The sequence below is a fragment of the Chenopodium quinoa genome, unplaced genomic scaffold, assembly GCF_001683475.1.
Source record: "Chenopodium quinoa cultivar QQ74 unplaced genomic scaffold, ASM168347v1, whole genome shotgun sequence".
Classification (NCBI taxonomy): domain Eukaryota; kingdom Viridiplantae; phylum Streptophyta; class Magnoliopsida; order Caryophyllales; family Amaranthaceae; genus Chenopodium; species Chenopodium quinoa.
Genome location: NW_018743893.1, coordinates 37911 through 60074, shown reverse-complemented (window position 1 = coordinate 60074; position 22164 = coordinate 37911). Strand labels below are relative to the sequence as shown.

Sequence of the window (22164 nt, the reverse complement as noted above, 5' to 3'; positions counted from 1 at the left end):
TCCTATACTTAAATAGTTAAATGAAAGCATATAATCGGTATATATGAAAAAAAAAAAAAAAAAAACCTACAACTCCATATACTCCGTAGTATAAGTTTTATAATCTCTCTATTGTACTTTAAAATAATTTTTGCTTGCGTCTCAAAAATAAGTTCGTGCTAAAATTTTCCTCCTTTAGCGTCTAGGAAAGTATTCCCAACACAATTTATACCTGTCTAAATCATTTAACGACATAAAATTAGTTACAAACTTGTCACTTAGCATGCATGTTCAATGTTTGGCTCTTTTTTTTTACCTTAAAAACATCCCATTTTTCTTCAATTCTAACTTCACTTCATTCCAACTCCATGTCTTTTTTACATACATAAAATCCTTTACCCTTTTTCATTTTATTTGCATGCCATTCGAAAAAAAAAAAAAAAACCTCGCGCTACTTTTATTTCTCTTGTTGACATACTTGGGATCTCCTGTGCGTGGGCTAATTAAACCAATCGTTTTGAACGTTGCTCGATTGTTATTCAATGGCTGGATATGTTTACAACGGTATAATTTTATGGTTCCTTTTTCTATCACCGTATTGCATAAATTTCTCTATCTATATATTGTTTCATTTTGTTATCATAATTTTTTTTAGTGTCTTATGTGAGCTATATGACAATGAATAGATCCTAGATTCCTAGTTAAACCAAGGTACAATTTAGTAAGTTAACTAATTCGTCAAAAAGGTTAAGTTGGGCTATCACTTTGACAGAGGCCCATCCTAGCTGTCTTGATTTGGGCCCAAAACTAATCAATTGGGCCTGAACCTGTCAAGCTAGCTTCTATTTAGCCCAACCATCTTGCATGTAACTCTATATTCTATGTTCTAGCTGTGGTCCACTGGTCCTGTGGACTGTGGACTTGTGGAGTATGATCACATAATTTCTCTCATCAGACAACTATATTTCCCCCTTGATTAAACTTTTAAATGTTCTAATATTACTTCTCTAATGATAGCTTTAACTCGAATTAGTAAAGAAAATCCATAACTCAAACTTGCTTGTACGTGAAAATAATACATCATGTAGATTAAACCTCCGTCTTTAAATAACCTCCACTAAATGAGAGTGATGCGAGTAATTTAAACAAAATGGATGATAATTCATATGAACATCATGTAAATTGCAATATGCACGATTGGTCGATTGTATTATGCTAAAACCTCCATATTTAAAAAATTCTACTCCATAATCATATAGACAATGATATATAAACAATACGAGTATATAATAAACTGTCAAGTATTAACACGTAAGTTGCAATTAATAGTTCTATTGTATTACTAAAACCTCAAACTTATAATATAATACCTCGCTCCAATCAAATGAGAATACTATTTAAATTGACTTAAACAGAGTAACGATCACTAGCTAGGGTTTAAAGTAGAAAATTAAAACGTACAAGTTTCACAAGCGTGGACATTAAAAGAGTAAAATAAGTTGATACATTTGATAATTATTTGATAATGAATCTTTCATGAGAAATAAGTTAATTTCAACCCCTTTAAATGTGTCTATAATTAAGGAACAGCAAAAAAAAAAATGTAGAGAATTATGAAGGCAAATTGAGCCTCTACTTTTTTTTTTGGCTTAAGAGAGCTTTTATGACGCGCGTTCTCTAGCTTAGCTTTATTATACGTAGTTCTTTGTATTTGTACAATGCATAAAAGTTTAATTTTGAGAAAAATCCTTTAGCTTTTTTGAAAATCTCTACGACTTGCTATATACATTTTTTAGTTGCTACTTTTATTGAGAATTTTTGCTTATCCTTTTATAATAGAGGGAGTCCCAATTGATATCAGAGATTAACATTCCAGTTTATCTCCTCTCACAATTATATGCATTGAATTCTGTGTCACTTTATTATTTTACTTTTGTCATTTAAAAAATAAAAGAGGGAGTCTCAGTTGATCTTAAATATTAACATTCCAGTTTATCTCCTCTCACAATTTTATGCATTGAAATCTGTGTTACTTTATTATTTACTTTTGTCATTTAAAAAATAAAAGAAATTGATTAAGGTGTGAGAGGAGATACATTCATAAATTTATCTCAGAGAGAAACTTGAATCTACCCCCTTACAATATTATAACCAAAAATACAATTGTTTAATGAGTCACAGACAACGTATTATTCAAAAGCACTCCATTTAAATTACCCTTTCATATGTACATAATACGGAGTACTAAGTTGTTAACTATCAAGTCCAACTCATATAACCAAGCAAAGCTTGGTGGGGATTGAACTTACCTTGTGACTTTAAGCTCACGATTGAGTTCGAGCCCCACCAATTACAATTGCTTGGGAGTAGGGGGATTCCCTTACCTCCCCCCTCTACTCTCAAATTTGACCTGCGGAGCTGAGCTAACTTAATACGTAAGAGGTGCTGTTTTAGTGAGGTCCTTCATCTTACCTTAAAAAAAAAAAAAAATCAAGTCCGACCCATATTGATTCATACAGTACAATAGTGTCTCACAAATTTACAGATGTAAAATAAAGTTCGTTTTATTCGAATCACTTCTTAAGTTCTTATTTTAACTTTGACAGTATTAGAAGTGTTTCACAATATTTAACTTTATCCAACCCAACTCATATTATTAATTATTCGATATACACGTAATAGTAACAACAAAGATACCAAAAAAAATATAGTGGACCTACCATGCAAATATGAAATCTGCAGTATTCGTTGAGATTATGGTTGTATATCTCTGTTACCACCCTAACTAATAATCTAACTAAGTAAGGCCATAAAATGGCCAATTTATATGGCTCATTTTCATTCATATTTACGTACATATATTCTATTTTTAGCAGTAGCTTGTAATATAATACGGCTAGGTTATGTTATGGGGCCTAGTTATGGCGTCTAAGAGAAGCCAACCAATAAACTTAAGCGTGTTAAGAAAGTGACAAACTCCATATAAATATAAATAATAAATGAGGTCGTCTTCAAGTCAATAATCACCGACTTTATGGTGCCACATTACGTATTTCTTGCATGGGAATTACTAACCAGCTAGTATGAACTTCTATGAGTTGCATGCATTTCTCCTCACGTTTTGTTCATCTAGCTAGCATATGAATTGAATAATGTTATGGTTAAATTTACATTATTTATGTAATCGTAAACAAAAATTGGAGATGCATGCAATCTGTCATGATAATTTTACAGAACTATTTTTTGAACTTACAAGTATTATTAGTTAAGAACTGACATGATAATTTTACATAAAAATTTCCCTCATCTCCTTAGGCACAAAGAAACAAACTTACAAAATAAAATGAAAGAGATGTTTATAATAAGATGTGTATAGGACTATAGGTTATATTCGTAGTACTTACACAAGGCAATAGTTGTATGCCTTGCGTGAAGCAGTAATTGGCAGCGATGCTTTTGACCTTTTTTGTACCATATTTCTCTTACACTGTCTCCTTACAAAACTACCCTACTTCATCACATATTCACATGTCAATATAATGCATGTAGTATGCACAAAACAAAAAATAATAAAAAAAAATAAAATTATGAAAGCTGTGACCTTTTGTAGATGACAGCCCAATCCTCACCTTTGGATCCAAAACATAGAAAGAATCTCATGCATGTATAATCCAGAATCCCAATAAAATGTCATGCATGCATGATATTTATGCTTTAAAAGTTGTACTCATTACACATTTTTCCATAATTATTTAACTACTTATATTTGATTGATCAGATACATTTAAAGCTATCTCAGCATAACATTTGACCACTACAATTTCATGATTTTTGCTCAATTTTATGAATTTTGCCTAAATTTTTTATTTTTTTGGGTGATATGAGCTTATTATTTATTTTAATTATTAGTCGTATAATTTTGATTAAAGATATACTCGGTATGTTATTCTTAGGATTGTTAATCACGAGTAATAAATAATGTTTTATATTTTTAATTTTTACTTTCTACATGCAATCTATAAATAACGTTTTATATTTTCAATTTTAACTTTTCACATGCAATCTATATATGAAGATTACCCAAAGTACTTAATATTTTATTTTTCCTACTTTGTACAAATATAATTTTAGTAGAGAGTAATTTATTTACTATTGAGGTAAAAAAGAAGCATCTTAAAAGGCTTATTAGTAGCACAAAATCCAAATTGAAAACAGAATATTTGTCCTCCCACCCAAAATTTTGCTCAGTTTTCTAAGGCTGGTCATCTTAAGAAAGGAAAAGGTGACAAGACGTTCATATGTTGAAGAGTAGTACTTTATTTAATCTGCATGGACTTATGGAGATTGCGACAAGAGACTGTTAATGTGTTTAATTTTTAATTTTTACTATTAATATTAAAAAAATTATTTTTATTGAAAAGGAAGAAGCTTGTGGTCCAAGCATATGAATTGGCACCTCCCTCCAACAATCCAACATGGCAACATCTTATGAGCTACGAGTAGAATAGTTTAGTTTTGTAAACTTTGTTTAAATTTAAACAAAATATGAAAATACTAACTAAAGATTTAAGTTTAGGATAATCACAATGTGTTACAATCTTCTTACTAAAAGGTTAAATTATAGACTAGTTTTACTAATGTTACACTAACTACGTATTAAGTATATACCATGTCTTGATATTACTTCTATAAAATAAATTTAAGTAATAATATTCGTATTCAAACTTACAATATTTTTAAAGTCAATAATAAAATGCCTATTGTCTCGTAAATTAACGGTAATATGCTTACTTCGTATTAATTTATTATCGACCTTTTTCGAGTAATATACTCGTAGCAAACAATAGAAAGGAAAAAGCTTGTTCATTAAGCATATTACTAGCGCTTAGCACATCATCTTCCTATACAATATTCCCTCCTTTATATTCCCCTTGTTAAAATCTTGTCTTCATTTTTGTATTTTAACCAAAAACAAAAGAAGAAGAAGAAGAAGCAAAGCATCTCCATTCCACACATTACACATGACCACCTTTGCCTTGCTTTCCATCCCATGCAAGTATCTAGCTTTTCCTTTGCTTACAATTTAGACCTTTTTTCTTCTCTAATTCTAATCCTTTCTTCTTCATATTACACAAAAACAATATTATTTCCAAAAAAAACACCTATTTTGTAAATCCTAAAACTTTTTGCACAAAAAAATTACAAAAAAAAAATAAAATTAAAAATAATATTTCCCTCTTAAAAGTTTGGAATCTTTGCTCAATTTTCACAATTAAACCAATGTTGGTTTTGGTTTATTAGTCATATATAACCCATAAAATTGCTTAACACCCCCAAAAAACACCAACTTTCTAGTCAAGTTTCATCATTGTTCTAGATTTCCCAATTTGAGCTTTTTCTCTAGATTTTGTGGGGTTAATTTTTTTTGTGATATTTTTTTTTTGGTTTTTCAAGAGCTTTGTTTTCTTCATTCATGGTTAAGTGTGGGAAGTGTTGAATGTTTGTCTCTAATAATATCTTCTTTCCAAATTCATGGCATTGAAAGACCCCCCATTTTCAATCCCCTGCTTTTGTAGTCTCCTCTGTTCTTGGATTTTGTTTCAATTTTTCTAACAAATTCATTTTTATCAATTTTTGTTCTGAATCTTTTCTGGGTTTTGCCAATTTCTCCACAATCAATGAAACTATAAAAATCATTTCTTTCACTTGTAAGCTATCAAAAAAACCCAAAATTTCCTTGGTTATTTCAACACCCACCAATTTTATTTCTTCAAAAAATAAAAAAATCATAAAAAGAGTACCAAAAACCCCCCTATAAAATCACAAAAAAATTTGGGTAAAATTCAAGTAGAAGACATAAAATTAGTAGTAGAAAAATGGGTTTATTGTCAGGAACACTAAGAGCAACTTGGCAACCAGTGATGACAGGTGATACATCAACTTCAAAATACTGGCTAAATTGGAGGGTTTTGCTATGTGTAATTTTGGTATTAATCTCCATGATTTTTGCCTCATTTCTAATATCAAAACATGAGGGCCCAAGAAAATCTTCTAAACCAAATTTGGATGAAGAAGAAATTTCAAAAGAAAAGCCAGGAATTTTATATGCAGATGAAGTTTGGATGCCTTGTCTTAAAGGAATGCACCCTGGTTGGCTCTTAGCTTTCAGAGTTTGTGCTTTCTTTGTGCTCTTAATTCTCCTCATTGTCAATGTCATTGTTGACGGTGGCTCCATTTTCTACTATTACACTCAGTAAGTTTACTATCTTGGGTTTTAATTCTAAGTTACCTCGCCTCGAGTAGTTCTATTATAAAACCCGAGTGTACCTAACAAATGGGGTTTTTGATTAAATTGCGATAGTAAATCATGAATGTATATTGGGGTGTATAATGGAATCCATGCAACTTTGAGCATATGATTAGTGGGTTTTTAATCAAATTACGATGTTAAATGGGTGATCTTAAGTGTGTTTAATTAATTATATGATGATGATGATGATGCTAATGGGTTCTTTTTATTATTTTTCTTTAAATGATTGATAGGTGGACTTTTACACTTGTTACCATATATTTTGCGGTAGGTTGTTATCTAAAATTACATTCTTATTTCTCATTTGATTAATTCAAATTGGATTATTTTGCTAATTAGCTTTAATTTTGTTGTTGATTGTAGTTAGGATCGGTGTTATCCATGTATGGCTGCTATGATTACCACCAAAAAATTAGTGGTGATAGAGTTCATAGTGAAGGGATTGATGCAGAAAGAGGTGTTTATTTAGTCCCTATGAATGGTGGAACTCCGAATGCAATTAAAGCCAGTTTTAGCACCCAACAAATTCTTCATCGGCCTCGCGCTACTGCCGGTTTCTGGGGCTATGTCTTTCAGGTTATATTTCAGGTAAAATGAATGATGAAAGTATAAGAACTTGGTGTATAATGTTATGTTTATTGCTCTGTTTCTGATGCAGGGCATTTTATGTTATGCTAATTTTATTTGTATGAATGAAGTAACAAATATTTATGGTATGCTTTTTTAATGCAGATGAATGCAGGAGCAGTGATACTCACAGATTGTGTATTTTGGTTCATAATTGTTCCATTCCTAGCAACCAAAAATTATGATCTCAATTTTGTAAGCTACTAATCTCTAGCTTAAAACTTTGCATAGATTAAATTCAATATTTCAATTGATATGATAAGAATGTGACATTATTTTCCTAATCTTGTTGTGATGGGCAGTTCATTATTAATATGCACACAATCAACCTTGTTTTCCTGCTTGGTGATACCGCGTTGAATTGCTTGGTAAGTTGATCATTCGAACCTCACTATCTAACGAAAATGAGCAACATATTCGATTACTTATTCGTGTTATTTTCGATCTCAGAGGTTTCCTTGGTTTCGAATTGCATATTTCATCCTTTGGACATCATTCTTTGTCATTTTCCAATGGGTCCTTCATGCTTGTATATCTATTTGGTAAGCCATACTCCTTTGTTGTATTATGCTTCTATGCTTCTTCATGAAGCAATAATTTTCGGGTTTCCTTCCTTTGTGTCTCATTCTCTAACGGGTTCGTTTTCACTCATATCATAAAAACAGGTGGCCATATCCATTTTTGGACTTGTCGTCCTCATTCGCCCCATTATGGTAAGAATTTCTTGTTCTTTTACCCCTAAATGATTTCAATAATGTTATAGTTGTTTGTCAGTTGAAATATTACACTCCCTCCATCATGCCTCATGAGAAAATTCGCGTATACTATTTTAGAATGCCCGCAAGCAAAATTAGTGAAAGCCGCAATTTGGATGGCATTATAAGAATCTAATTAGCTCAAATTGTGCAATGCAGGTATTCTTCAGTGGCAATAATGCATTTCCCATGTTATGGCATCTTCTTCTTGATAACAAAGCTCAAGCATAATCTCTTGTCAAAACATTTTCCTATGTCCTACCAATGCTCTAGGTGATAAAGACAAAGAAAGTTTGTCGGAAATTGAAGCCTAAACCAAAAAAGATTTCATGATTTTGAACAGATTTTAAAGAACAGCATTAATTTTCGTTCGTTTCGATTATTTAAGAGAGGTAGAAATTCAGAGCTAAGTATACAGATCAGGAAATATACATATACTAGATAAAATGTTGGCAAGTTTTGTTTTTAGAAATGTGGTAGTTTGTGATCAAGTAAACATTCACATATAGTGGATGGAACAATTGTAGTTACCATATTATATAGGTTTTGTATAAAAAAATTGCATATACAAAAATGATGATTTTACAAGTATATATACTCATATTCTCAAATTCGTCACATAACTTATATGTATCGTGTTATATTTTCACATTTTTACATGTTCTAATTTGTGAGACGTAAAAGTGAAAGTCTGTGTACGATGTGTTACATGTTCAAAATCATTCTTCCTCATTCCTAATTTGCAATGTATGTCACTGTTTTGGAAAAATATTACTTCATTTTTTTTATATTTAACGCGTTAAATTTTGTAACTATATTTTATAAATGGTCGAAACTTTAGGCATGGGAATATGAGATTATTGGAACTTGTAAGCCTAGATGTATTTTTAATAAAAGTGGATCAAATAAAGTGGAATCAGATTCTGTAACTGTTAAATCCTGTAAATAGAAAGGTTAAAGGGGGTAAGTAAGGTGAAGTTAGGCATTCAAATAATCATGTCTCCAACTAAAAATAACAAAATAAGATTCTCATCATTTCAAATTTTGTACAACTGAAAGCCAGGAAGATATCGTCAAAACATCAGGATGATCAGGATCAGGTGGGTGGTGGGTGAAAAGGTATATTTGGCATGCTAAAAGGAGTAAAGCCCAACCAAATTTCCTAGATAAAATTACTCCTAATATAAAATCTTGGTACATCTTTACTTTTTAAAGATAATTTTCATTTTATCGAGTGATGACTGCGTAAAATTGAAACATGAAACGTTTAGTTGAAATTTTACTAAGCAATTTTTTTATATTTCTTTTATATCTTTTGTTATAACTTTTTAACATGACTTAGCTCACTTTTTATTTTGTAAAAATAGAGTTTGTTACTCTATAAATATAAAAAAAAGTAAATAAATAAATAAATACATGTACATCATCCTTTTATAAAAAAAAATGATTATAATTAGATGCTACATTATATTTACTATGTTATTGAAAATATACTAAAATGATGGTTAAAAAAAATATACTTCGTATAAAATATTACATTATCTAATGAGCTTATATATTTAGAGCTGAAGCACAACAATATTAATGTCAAAGTCAAGTTCGGATTTTTAGTTTCACACCTACTTGATTCCAGTTTCTAACAAATATGGGAAATTATGTTTTATGGTAAATCATTTAGAATTTAAATAATAAATATGGATAGAGTAAGTTTTAGTGAGTAGTGATTGGAGAGTCAACCAAAGTGATGGTAAATGGGCCATATGATTGTCTGTAATTTCTGCTTTACATGTATTAATATAGTGGTGGAAATAAAGATAGGTCAAAGATGATTGGAGAGTTTTGAGCTTTATAAAGTTGTGTTGATGGAGGAGAAAAGAAAAAATAAAGAAGCTTAAAATATCATGTTACTATACTGTGAAATAGTTATCACCGACAGCTTTTTTTTTTTTTTTTTTTTTTTTTTTTTTTTTTTTTTTTTTTGTGCAATGCACAATGTACATGAAGGATTATGGCTATATTTGGGAAGGAATCATGACATGTTTGAAGGGTTTTAGAATGTGATACATTCATACATATCATTCATGGAATGAACGAGCGCACTAAAAACTTTCTCAATTTTAAAATAGTTGCACGACTTTGATTTTATATTTTTTTATTCATAGCTATAATCATTACTCCGTAATATATATGATAACTGACAAGTAAAGATTATTAAATAAAAAAAAAATATATTGTAAGTATACATTGTGACAAACCATAACAATTTGATATTTGAGTAATACTCTAGATTCTAGTGTAATCAAGAGTTGTAAATAGCAATGAGGTGTGAACAAAGGTTGTGAGTTCTTTACTACACATATTTTGTTATTTTACTTGATCTATTAGTAAGTACTCCTTCCACCTCAAAACATTGTACACTCTATTATGAGATATCAAATACTAAGGATCGAATAAGCTCTTAAACATAAAGAAGCAATACCCCTTTCAATAATTTCAATTTTATAAAATGTGACTCTGTAATTGGGTTTAATAATATTGTACGAGTATTAACTAAGGTTATGTTTAATCAAATCAGACAATTATATTAGAATAGACCAAATTAGAAAAATCAAATATAATCTGTCTTTCGAAAAATAATAATCGAAACACCTCATTTCAAATGAAGAGAACAACGCCTAAGTAGTAGTACTCCGTAGTATGATTATACCAAATATTTTATGGTATGTTGTGTATTCCCCTCTTATCGCATTTAAATTTGATTCTCCAAGGCATTACTCTAATGTGCTTCCCTTTCACCAGTTGAGTGGAGCATTATCATTTGATTGTGCAACACTAAGTCTATAGCTGTGCAGTGTAAAAGTTCTTGACATGATGTCAAAGGTGGCTACGCTCTTTCTTCTTCGTTTTTCATTTTTCTTTCCCAATGTTGATACAACTACGAGTACTTAAGAAGCATTCACACTATATGCAAATAGTGAAAAGTTTCTTTTGGCATCGTTTGGGTTTTCTGTTTTTTGGTTTTTTTTTTTTTTTTTTTTTTTCAAAATCATATGATATATGTCATATAATAAATTAAAAATTAGTCAAATTTATTAAAATTATGATAATTTTGAAAACTGACAACAAAAAGTGGAAATACCTTTTTCTTATTTCCTGTTTTTGATTTTTTATTTAAAAAAAAATAAAATACTGAAAACAAAAAATGATGCCAAACAAGCCCTTAGTTACTCTTCAAAGACGTTTAAGTGACGTACACCATATTCTAAATGTTACTCCCTTAAACAAGGCAGTACGAAGTATACATTATTTTTGTCCGAATAAAGTCCCAAGAACTTTCAAATTACAAATAAGTGAGACTCTTAGGCGTTTTCATGGATCAAATTGGTGAAAATATAGAATAATTACTCGTGGTTTGATTCAAGTTAAAATAGTTGAGGATCCAATCTTCAACCTTTTACTTAAGTACCAAGGTTATAGAGGATCCAACACTGACTATTCAACACAGCCAAAATAAAAAGAAGAAATTATTCATACTTTACGGTAAAAATCACACTAAGGAATGAGATTGACAATATCAGTATTAATATTACAATAATATATAGCTTCAACTTCTCTTTCCTTTACATATTTCTACTTATTAAAACCACAATTTCTATACAAAAGAATGGCCAAAATTTTATGATGTCATCTTCAGCTTTACATTACAAATTAGTGAATAACAGATACAGTTATACAAAGATGGTAATATGTTACAGTAGCAGCTTACAAGGGATCAAAGTGAGGTGTTCGGCAATGATCCCATCAAGATCACATTATCATTATCCTTAAGTCCCTTTTCTTGTCTCGAAATTGAGAACATACGTGAAAGGAGTCCGGATTTTGGATCAGATTTCTTCACCAATGATGACGAAAATCCTGAAGCACTGCCATCGTTCGCTAGCAGTTTGAGGACTGCTCCACATGGGCACTCCTGGAGTTTGTTGAGGCAATGCTTATGAAAGACTGATTTGCAAGACTCGCATCTCTGAATTTCCTCCTCCTGAAATATAATTTACAGAATGACTAGCAACAGTAAGAAATCGTGTTATCCTAAAAAGAATACGGAATACACTCAATAAGAATAATAATAGTAAATAGTAATTTCACTTTTGTGATATCAATTAGACTAGTCAAAGACACAAATCTATTGACAGCTCTCTTACATTTTTGCATTGCTAGATCTCAGCATACTTTCATTCAAATCCTAAATAACTGTTCCTAAATCCTAAGCCATTTGCTGATGTCGAAAACCAATATTCAGATTGAAGTATATACTTTTTTTTTGGTAAAAAGATTGAAGTATACTTGAAAGTTAAAAGATCAAAAGAAATATCAGCTGATAAGTTCCTCTCTTAGTTTTCCCTCAACTTTTATATCCCCTTTATTCTTGACAAGAGCGAGATTTCAGGTGTGGAGATAAGTTGTTGAGTGCTTGAGATAATAAAAGCGTGACAAACATTTATACCTGAAAAGGAAAGATAAGAGAGGATGGGTTATCACAAACTTGTCGAGCACCACAAGAAACACCAAGGTCGCAGCACTCAAGGCATAACTCTGTGATGTGCTCCTGGATTTTCTTCGACACAGCTTCTAGAATCGCCGGGAGTGCTACATAAGTGCAAAGTCAAATATCAGCTCAGCTTAGTTATGCAGGGAGGATAATAGACTTTCTATCACAAGTCACTCTCAGCAAAATTGAACTATACAAAGAGGGGGGGGGGGGGATAGAAGAAATAGAATTTTTAAAATCAGAATCATCCAGCAGGTCAACTCTTCAGACTTCAGTTATTTACTGATAAACTGCATCTAGCCGTGTAAGCAAGTGTAATATTGTATTATCAAGTTTTTTTTAACAAAAAAAGGACACCACACCACACCATGCACGTGCGTACGCGCGCGCACGCACACACACAGCTCTGGCCCATAAGTAGGAAATAACACAAGCTTAGTAGTACTAGTATTTATCTTCAGAATGTGTAGCTTAATCAGAGCCTCGCAAGTCACAATGTAAGATCAAGCCCAAAATTATACGAAGTAAAATGATGATACAAACTCAAAAGAGCATGAACCAATAAAAAAAGGCATGACTAATAACATGCACAAGACACACAGAATTTGACTCATGTGAGATGGAGAGTCTTGGGAGATTAATATATCACCAAAGAACTGAAATCAAAATTTCAAATTCTTGTTTCTTAATCAGGCAGAGGTGCGATTATACCCAAGTCGTGATTAGAGAAAACATAAATATTACAATGCTAGAAATTTCACATTTTCCCAAAACTCCCAAAAGTACATTCCAAACTTCCAAAGAGAGCAATTCATGTTTCCTAAAATCCCAAGTGAAATACACACTTAAAGATGGTTAATATGAATATGATAAAGCTTTCGACCAAACCAATCTTTATTTTCAAATTAATTTCTTTGTCAAATAATACCAATCCTCACATTTATGCCTTACATTCATCTTATCAGTCAGATGCAGAGTAATCATTCAAAAACTCCAGATAACGAGAATCCAGAAAAGGGTGAGACACTGAGACCTAAACAAAAAAATTCACATAGAAGGATGCAGAACAAGGATGTTGCTTGGAATGCCCATGGCCTCATGCAATCCACGTATTATGATAAATGCAAATAACAGTTCAAATATCACAGTATAACATTATACATTTTGCAATAGTACCCATTTCTTGGGTTTTTTATTTTTTGGGTGGGGAAGGGGGAGAAGGTGGTTATACCTGCAAATGCTCCTTTTGAGAGATCATCAAGATCCCTAAGTGCAAAAAAGTCATTACTTTCAAGAAGATATTTCCGGTATCCAAGTCTTCTATAGATAGATCTACGAAAAGTGCAATGAATGTATGGAAGCATTGCCCCAATTTTCCTCCTAATACCCACAACATGGAGCAGTGCAGGGACACGAGAAAAGAGTAAAGGGTTTGCTGCACTCACACACAGCATAGGCTGCCAAATGAAGAAAAAAAAATCATCAAGCCCAAATCCCAATATAAATATACATAAGTTGGATAACTGTCAACCACAACCTGGAAGCAGATACCCAAGCAATGGCAACAACAAATACAGACATATGTCTGAGATCTGAGAATTAATTTCAAATTCTCTATCAACAAGTAAGGAAGTTTACAATTTTATACGCAGATAAAATGAAAAATAGCAAACAGTGTGAGGAGAGAATTAATGCAGGCAATATACTGCTGTAGAATAGGCTACATAAAGCACCACCAGTAAAGAGACTATAAGCTTGATACAGCCAATAATAATAAAAAATGCTAGAGCCCATTCTTAATCCATAATTTTATAGATCAAAATTTGGACAAATAAAATTAGTTGTTAGAAACACCCATTACCCAGAGTATTTAATGAAGCTCCAGGCAAGATTGATACGGTTGAAATGTATTAAAATTCTCAACTAACCTTGTCAACAATTGAATCCAGGAATGACTTGGCCATCTGAGAAACTGGGTATGGAGTAAAATCCCAGTTATGTAAAACTCTGGCTGGCAGAACTGCAGTTTCGTTTGTATGACATGAAGAACAAAATAGCTGGCCAGTATATTCACAAAGTCGTGGTTTACCCCAACCAAAGGTCTGCACAATTCCTAGCATGCGATTCTTACCATCGCCAAAATGTGTATGGCACCCAGCACATGTATAATGCTGTGTATCCAGAAGCTCTTTTACGGACTTGTGGGATTGAATATTAACTATCAGTGATATGGTCTTCCCTAAACTAGGAACTCTTTCAGTATATGTACCCACATTAGATTGCCGCGTCACATCATTTGACCGAGAGGAATTCATAAGATCTTCTGGCGGCGAGAGAAACCAAATCAGAGCATTTGGAGGACTGGAACAATACCTGGATTGGAGAATGGAGCATAAACATTCTTGGATAAGAGTACTTCTCTCTGCAATGACATTTGGAGATGTGTTACCAAAGAATTTTCTGGATTCTTTGTTAACAGAAAACCACACAGGTGGAAGATTCCATTTTCGAGCAGCAAATAATGTTTTTAACTGAATATAAAGTGCATAAAAGTCGCGATATCGACGCTCAACCTTCCATTGATCCTTGCCACTCCAAACCTGTATTGTGTATACAGTGTATTCCTTCACCCCAACCAGTCTTTCACTAAGTGGAATATCTCCCTTTATCTGCTTGGCACCCACTACCTCAATCCCATCAATCCTAAGTGGATGACGAAAAATAGGGTTGCCATCATCAAAACCAGAAGCACGAGCAATGGATTCACCATCTCTTAAAGTTGACAAGTGCTCAGATTGGAACTCAATATTCCCCTGCTTCAACCTCCCCACAGGAGATTCACGTGTTTCTAACAAAATCTCTTCCATTTCATGTACAAAATCATCATAAAATGCATTCATCTCCAAATCCTTTCCCTACAAAACAATATCAATTAAAGTCTAAATTTCAGTAGTCCAATAGAGGCGAGGCAGAAATGCTCTTTTATGTAAGATAATATGACAAATATAAATGTTACTTAAGCTTATATCATTGGATGAAACACACCGATCATTAGATGAATGGAAACATAAGAGAGAGATTAATGAGCTAAGAATCAGATTACCTCTGAGACCAACGAATCCCCATCCCAAACAAACAAACAAAAAGAGAGAGGGAGAAAGGACTGAAAAACTAGCTATGAGCCATTCATTAACTTGAAATGTTTCTATGACTTCATAGCTTATTTACATCCATCAGAAATGTTACTATGCCAGTTCCCCAGTCATATCGTCCATTCGTCCCATACGTCATTCATTAACTTAAATAATATCAATTATTCAAATTAAGCAGAGCCAATCATAGTATACATATGAACCAGCAATTGAATTTCAAACTTTGTAACAGTAGGACTGTTCTGTTTGTTAGCAGTTTTGCAACTTGAGGTTGGCATTTGACATATGCATCAATTGGAAAAAATTGCTGACTTGTGTCAACATTCCTAGGGCAGCGATGATAACTAAAAGATGATTGGAAAACAACGATGTGTTGCAAATGTTGCGCTATGTGTTGCAAATGTTGTGCTAGCAGGAATTCCCATGCAAACCTAACATATACATTAACAAAATAGCAACACATCATGTTTTTACTACGGTAGTGTCGGAAATCTTTGAGGAAAGAAAATTCAAAGAACAGAAAGCAAACATATTGTGTATTTTCTAAGAAATAAATCGCTGAAACCTAAAAGTACAGTCAGGTTTTATACAAAAAATTCTGAAACATTCTGACTTGGTGAAGTCTATACCCTTGCTCATGAAAGTAATGCACCATAAGATATTATCAAAGAACTAATTCTATTAAACCACTGACAGCAATGCAATCAGAGTAACTGACATACTCAGCATCAACCAAATAAACAACGATGTCAAGCCAAAGCAAACTAAGCTAAAAGAAGCTGTATCTCTTCCAAAATTGACATACCTTGCTGTTTGTGGTCTGACCTCCACTTAGATTTAAGTCACCATGAGCCCTCCCCTCTTCACTCTCAAGCCACGTCAAGGCTGATTTTGACACACATCCCTCAGAAGATTCCACTTGAGCACCTTGAAGTACATCCAACCTATACTCTCCATGAACATAAGCTTCACCTGCACCATCATCAGGCAGAGGAACCAAGAATTGTTGTGGAACCGGGTGGTCATCATGGCCACTTTTTGTATCACAAGTAATATCCACGATCTTCCTTTCTTTCTCATCTCTCATGGATTCAGTATCTGCCACAGCATGCAACGGAGCACATGGCTTTTGAAATACATTGTACACAGAACAATTATCAAGATACTCATCCAGTTCATCATTACTGGTAATCTGTTTGCACCTTGAAATGTCCCCGGAGCCCTCTGTAGCCCCTGCTTCCATAATTTTTGAGGAATGAGTATTCGTGGTTGTACAACTAAGAGAACACTCTGATGATCTATCAACTTCCAGGACATCATCGCGGTCCGTAGCAACATCCCTTGCATTCCTTTCTTCGTCATGCCAATGAAAATTTTCATTAGATATTGACCTAATCAAAGTCAAATCTTCAGAAGTAGTTTCTTTTTCACTTGATTGCTGCCGCAACCAAAAACTATCAGAAAGTTGTGTTGTATTTTCCAGTCCATCTAACTCATAGTCATCCCAATCATTAGATCCAAAAGCCACAGACGAGTTCATAAGCACCGAATTCCCACATCCTGCATCAACATCACCACAATCCACTACATTTCTCACATAATATGCATTATGCTGAGATCCTTCATCCGAACCATAGTTAAACATAGAATCCTCACCCTCAGAGTGATCATACCTAGAAGACGACTCATCCTGTTCTCTGCATCTCTCATCCTCCATTTCATCTGCATGATTATCATCCAACAAGTTCTCAGCAGCACTTCTAGCAGCAACAACTCCTTGTAATAGTACATTCTCCACATTTTTCAGAAGTACAGCTAAATTTTCTTTCTTCCCAACCTCATCATCAAACACCTGAGACCCTTTCAGCTCGGCTTTACCCCCCAACACTTGCATATTTCCACAACTTGACAAAGAAGTCCCCCCTTTATCCAAAGCTTCCATCTTCCCCTTAACCCCACCCATCACAAGACTCAATCCTCCCCCCTCCCCTTTCGACTCGCAAAAATCATCACTCAAACTATCCCCTAAACCCGATTCCCTAGATAATAATGACCGCGTAATCCCCTCAAACTTTCTAGGAACCCTCTCACCACCCAAACTAAAACCCTCCAAACTCTTGAATGACAAAAAATCAGAATCCAAAGAATCATGGTAAAACCCCATTGAACTACACACACTAGGAGTCCCCATAACCGAATTCGCGCTACAATATCGATCAAACTCTGATTCTCCACACGAAGAATACTGTGAAGAAACTGGAGATAACACATCCCCAATTTCCCCACCATAAGATTTCTGAAACCCAACATCCAACTGTTCTGGAGAGGTGACTTCCTCACTAATTAGCCCCCTCTCCATTAAATCTTCAAGTGAAATTCAACAAAATTCAACACAACATGTACATAATTCAGAAATTAAAGTTATACCCTGACTTCAACTAATCTGGGAATTGGTGATTTCTTATAGTATATCTACTTGTACAGTCTAATTTATGTATAGTTAAGCAAAATAATTGAAATCAGAAAGTGGGTTTGATTGTATTACCTGAAATATTGAGACAGAAAGATAACCTGGGGATGCAAATCGATAGATTTGACATTTGAAGGAGTGAGATAATGAAGGAAAACCGGAGGATGGTGCGAATGTATTTATTTGTTTAATGATTGATTTAATCTTGCTAATTTGGTATCATAGTTTATTGGTACATAGATAAGAAGGTTTGAACACTTGACTTTTTAGAAGAAAATTTATTGTATAATCATCTAGGCTAATTGTTAATTATGCTTTAACATTGCATCAATAAATAATATTATACTACAAAGTATTGAAGACACATACTACATATAAACTATTAGATGCTCTAATAAATTAGCAGTTGCACAATTATAAAAGTAGTAACCCAGGACAACGCCCAGGCTACTCACTAATTTACTTTATTTACAAGTAGCGATGACAATTGAGCCGGTTGAGACTGGGTTAGGGGAATTTGAAAGAGGATCAGCCTAGTTACTTAATGGGTTGCGTTGGGTTGTTCACGAGTCGGACACGGCTAACCTAATTTGGATTGAATCGTTGTTGAGAGGTAATGAAATCTAATTTTCTACGTTTTTGTAGGTGGTTAAATAAATAATGAAAGGAAAATGATAAATATAGCTCTAAAGGTTGTGTATAAGAAGGTAAAAAAGAAAATATTAAGGATAAATTAGCATTAATTGCACCGATCTGTGCGTGATTTTATCATGAATTCCCAACTTAATTCCATTTTAGGAAATATATTTAATGTTTATATATAGCCCTGGACTATATATATCATTACCCATAATGAAAAAACAGGTAGTTAAATTTGAGGGTGGTAAAATACAAATTTCCCTAGTGGATCGGAGTACATTATTTTGGGTTACATATTTTCAATTACTATATAGCCTACATGGCTACATCCTACATGTATGAGCAAATGAAATATCCAAGGCAATTATTCTCATTTACCAAAATATTTACAACTTCCAAAGAAAATATCTCAAAACATTTTCTTAATAATCATGTAACAATGATAGACGTAACAATAATATGAAATAGGAGGAGGATATTTATAGATGCACTTTGACTTTGACAGAATTTATAGACTCTACTTTAACTAATTCTTGTAATTTATATATTAGGAAGAAAAAACATACGTGGAATCTTGTTAGATTTCTCTCAATGTATGTTTTCAAGTTATCAACTTTTTTTATATATAATTTTATTAGAGATATTTAAAGATAAATTAATACATTGACAAACATGATAAAGAAACATGTCAACTAATTTATTAGAACAGGAGAATATATCTAGTATATACTAACAATACAATACTTTGCTTTTGAATGAGCTTTTTTTCAAGAGATCGAGAAATCCTACTTAATTACTAATAACAAATTGTTTATATATATTTAGCCTTTATTATTCCACTCAAAAAGAAGTGATAACCGGTATTAAAGACCAAAATTCCTTGGCATACTATGACACATAGAGTAAAGTCATTTGCTTACTACTCCAAGCAAAGTATCCATAAAATTCTATAGCCTCACTCCATATCATCTTCATGTAAGTAGCTATCTCCAAAATCTAGCATTTCCCACCCAACTCTCTCATACATACTAACCAACAACAATGCATCATATATTGTCCATACTCTTTGCACTATTATTAACAATCCCTTCATTTCCTTTGTGTTCTAGTTATAACCATAGTAACACATGTAGATCCTATTGTGGTAACATATCGATCGACTATCCATTTGGGCTCAAATACGGGTGTGGTCACCCTGGCTATCGCGATCTCCTATATTGCATCAATGATGTCCTCATGTTACATGTAGCTTCAGGGTCATATCGAGTTTTAGACATTGATTACACCTTCCAAGCCCTTACGTTGCATGATCCTCACTTGTCGACATGCAACTCGATCGTGCTTGGGTCGAAAGGAAACGGGTTCGTGGTTGAGTCGTGGCGAGCCCCGTTCTTGACTCCGGCACCGGATAATGCCTTTTTGTTGATCGGTTGCTCGGCTAAATCTCCACTCTTTCAAGGACTTCCATCTAAGCACTTGGCTTGTAGAAATGTTTCGGGTTTGGGCTGTGAAGACTATTATAAGTGTCCAGCTTGGGGATCTTTCGGCCCAAATAAAGTGGGCCTAGGCCTACCAGAATGTTGTGCTGTGGCCTATGGTGAACTTGGGCCGAATCAAGGTATAAATCTTACCAAATTAGATTGCCAAGGGTATAGTAGTGCTTATAGCTTGGCACCTTTAAGAATTGATGGGCCACACGAGTGGTCTTATGGCATACGTGTGAAGTATTCGGTCCAAGGACACGACGCGTTTTGCAAAACGTGTGAAGCTACTCGTGGCACGTGTGGGTATAGTGGTGATAACGGAAATGAAATTACAGAATTGTGCTTTTGTGGTAATCAGAATTCAACATCAAGTTGTGACTCTACTACATCAGGTGAGTTAAACAAATTTAAATTTTACAAATCAAATTTCTATAAAATACATAGTTACTCTTATTAGTTAACTCTATTTTTTCAATGTAAGTTAAAACGTACACCAGGTTACATCTAATTTTACATACAATTTGAGTAATTTAAGTTTAATATATAGTTGACAATTGTAGTTCAATTTTGACAATAACCAACTTATAATACAGTATTATTTTGCAGTTGAATCAATGATATCAAAAGCCAATACTTTGAAAGCCTTGTCATGGAATGCCATAGTGATAATAGGTGAGTTTCTTGCAATATTTTCCTCCACTTATTCATTATAGAAAATGTAAAGTACTTGTCCCTTTATACTGCTACTTAATAAAGAAAGTATATATGTAGTATTTTGAATTTTCCGCACGAGCAGGGTTTTCTAATACGTAGTATTATTTTTCTAATTTAAAAAAAAAAAAAAAAAAAAAAAAAAAAAAAAAAAAAAAAAAACTGTGAAAGTAGGGAGTATACTTTAACTAATGCAGCAATAAATCTCCAAAACTTATGCAGGTATTCTAATTTCTATGGATTTATGGAATAAAGGTTAAAACAATTATTGCAAATTGAAGTTGCCAGATTCTAGCTATACACATGATTCGATGAACGTGCTCATGTGCAATGCCCATAATACGTACGAGCTATTGAGAACATTGCAAATGGTTGTCTTTTGTAGGGTTTAGTGATAGATGTAGTAGCATTTTCATGCAACTTCTACAAAGTATTTCTCTTTATCTTTGTGATAATTTGTAAAACTACTTGTGTAATTTAATAATTTGTAAAGTCATGATTAATTTCTCAAATTTTTGTAATGTTCTTCACACTTAGTAGTAGATGTAGGTCGATTTGATGAGCATCTATTAGTTAGGTAAATATGTTAAATTGTCAATTATATATCAACAATATATTACAAATTTGTAGGGAGTATAATGCTAACAACACGGACAATGCACATGCTTAATAAATAGTACAAAGTACATATAAGTTGATCAACTATGCCTAAAAAATTTAGCAATTAACTTAGGGGTTGTTTGGTTCATTAGGGAAGTGTAAATTCCCATGAAAATTCAATTTGTGGAAAATAAATTCCATCATCAAAATCATGGGAATTCAACAAATTTGTTTGGTTAAGAATGGAGGAGGTAAATTCCCATAAATTTTCATTGCCCCCATTTTTACCTTTTTGTGTCAACCACACAAAAGGTTGAAAATGAAATTTATGGAATTTTTAAATGCCCACAAAATATTTAGCCAACCAAACAATACCTTAGTCAATAACCTTATGAAGTGCCAAAAAAAAAAAAAATCATTGTAGGCAATAATGATGATTGATAATGAAGTTTAGTGGGATTTTCCATAAAACTGTGTGGAACCTCGCACGTGAATACGTGATCGTAACCTCGCATGATTTTCCAAAAAAAAACATCGTGCCAAAAAACTTTGGGCTAAAATAAAATCCAAATCTGGACCCACCTTGGTGATTGTAAAGAGGCCCACTTAGCAGAAATGAAAGGGCCTCATTGTAAGAAAATCATACATGTGCAAATTTTACCCCCTTACGTCTAATTGTAGCAAATGAACCCCAAATTATTTAATATCGTGCAATAAACATCTATAAACTAAATTCATCACAGAATGCTAATTTTGTATTCGTAACACATCAAAAAATGCTAATTTTGTATTCGTAACAAACATTCATATAGTATTATGCTGCATTATACTTCATATTTCTTACTGTTTCAATTAAATTGTTGTAATCAAGCGAGATTAGTTAAGTAT

General features: G+C 32.9%; 3 protein-coding genes across 4 annotated transcripts; 2 read left to right on the top strand and 1 right to left on the bottom strand.

Annotated features, from left to right (window-relative positions):
- Window positions 1-80: 80 nt before the first annotated feature.
- Window positions 81-8282, top strand: LOC110686626. Of its 2 annotated transcripts, XM_021863223.1 has the most exons (9): window positions 81-543; window positions 5899-6232; window positions 6523-6556; window positions 6653-6877; window positions 7022-7111; window positions 7219-7284; window positions 7367-7458; window positions 7582-7629; window positions 7831-8282. In XM_021863223.1, the coding sequence occupies exons 1-9, from the start codon at window positions 522-524 to the stop codon at window positions 7946-7948; spliced, it is 1029 nt and encodes a 342-aa protein (XP_021718915.1). In that variant the 5' UTR covers window positions 81-521; the 3' UTR covers window positions 7949-8282. The 2 variants fall into 2 exon arrangements, with proteins under 2 accessions (XP_021718915.1, XP_021718913.1); XM_021863221.1 differs by lacking the exon at window positions 81-543 and having other exon boundaries at window positions 3858-6232.
- A 2920-nt stretch (window positions 8283-11202) lies between these two features.
- Window positions 11203-18040, bottom strand: LOC110686625. Its single transcript, XM_021863220.1, has 5 exons — window positions 16178-18040; window positions 14149-15135; window positions 13452-13677; window positions 12176-12318; window positions 11203-11710 (listed from the first exon to the last, which is right to left on the bottom strand). The coding sequence occupies exons 1-5, from the start codon at window positions 17729-17731 to the stop codon at window positions 11444-11446; spliced, it is 3177 nt and encodes a 1058-aa protein (XP_021718912.1). The 5' UTR covers window positions 17732-18040; the 3' UTR covers window positions 11203-11443.
- Window positions 18041-19397: 1357 nt separating this feature from the next.
- Window positions 19398-21172, top strand: LOC110686610. The gene is made up of 3 exons (XM_021863210.1): window positions 19398-20357; window positions 20572-20637; window positions 20899-21172. Exons 1-3 carry the CDS (start codon window positions 19523-19525, stop codon window positions 20934-20936), a joined length of 939 nt encoding a protein of 312 aa, XP_021718902.1. The 5' UTR covers window positions 19398-19522; the 3' UTR covers window positions 20937-21172.
- The last annotated feature ends 992 nt before the right edge of the window (window positions 21173-22164 follow it).

Excerpts from the sequence above, each read along its gene's own strand:
- LOC110686626 (XM_021863221.1), top strand. The coding sequence starts at position 5,856 with ATGGGTTTATTGTCAGGAACACTAAGAGCAACTTGGCAACCAGTGATG. Across the intron at positions 6,878-7,021 it reads TCTTTCAGGTTATATTTCAG|ATGAATGCAGGAGCAGTGAT; the intron begins GTAAAATGAATG and ends TTTTTAATGCAG. Across the intron at positions 7,285-7,366 it reads ATACCGCGTTGAATTGCTTG|AGGTTTCCTTGGTTTCGAAT; the intron begins GTAAGTTGATCA and ends TTTCGATCTCAG.
- LOC110686625 (XM_021863220.1), bottom strand. The coding sequence starts at position 17,731 with ATGGAGAGGGGGCTAATTAGTGAGGAAGTCACCTCTCCAGAACAGTTG. Across the intron at positions 15,136-16,177 it reads GTCAGACCACAAACAGCAAG|GGAAAGGATTTGGAGATGAA; the intron begins GTATGTCAATTT and ends ATTGTTTTGTAG. Across the intron at positions 13,678-14,148 it reads TGGATTCAATTGTTGACAAG|CCTATGCTGTGTGTGAGTGC; the intron begins GTTAGTTGAGAA and ends TTCATTTGGCAG.
- LOC110686610 (XM_021863210.1), top strand. The coding sequence starts at position 19,523 with ATGCATCATATATTGTCCATACTCTTTGCACTATTATTAACAATCCCT. Across the intron at positions 20,358-20,571 it reads TTGTGACTCTACTACATCAG|TTGAATCAATGATATCAAAA; the intron begins GTGAGTTAAACA and ends ATTATTTTGCAG. Across the intron at positions 20,638-20,898 it reads GAATGCCATAGTGATAATAG|GTATTCTAATTTCTATGGAT; the intron begins GTGAGTTTCTTG and ends AAACTTATGCAG.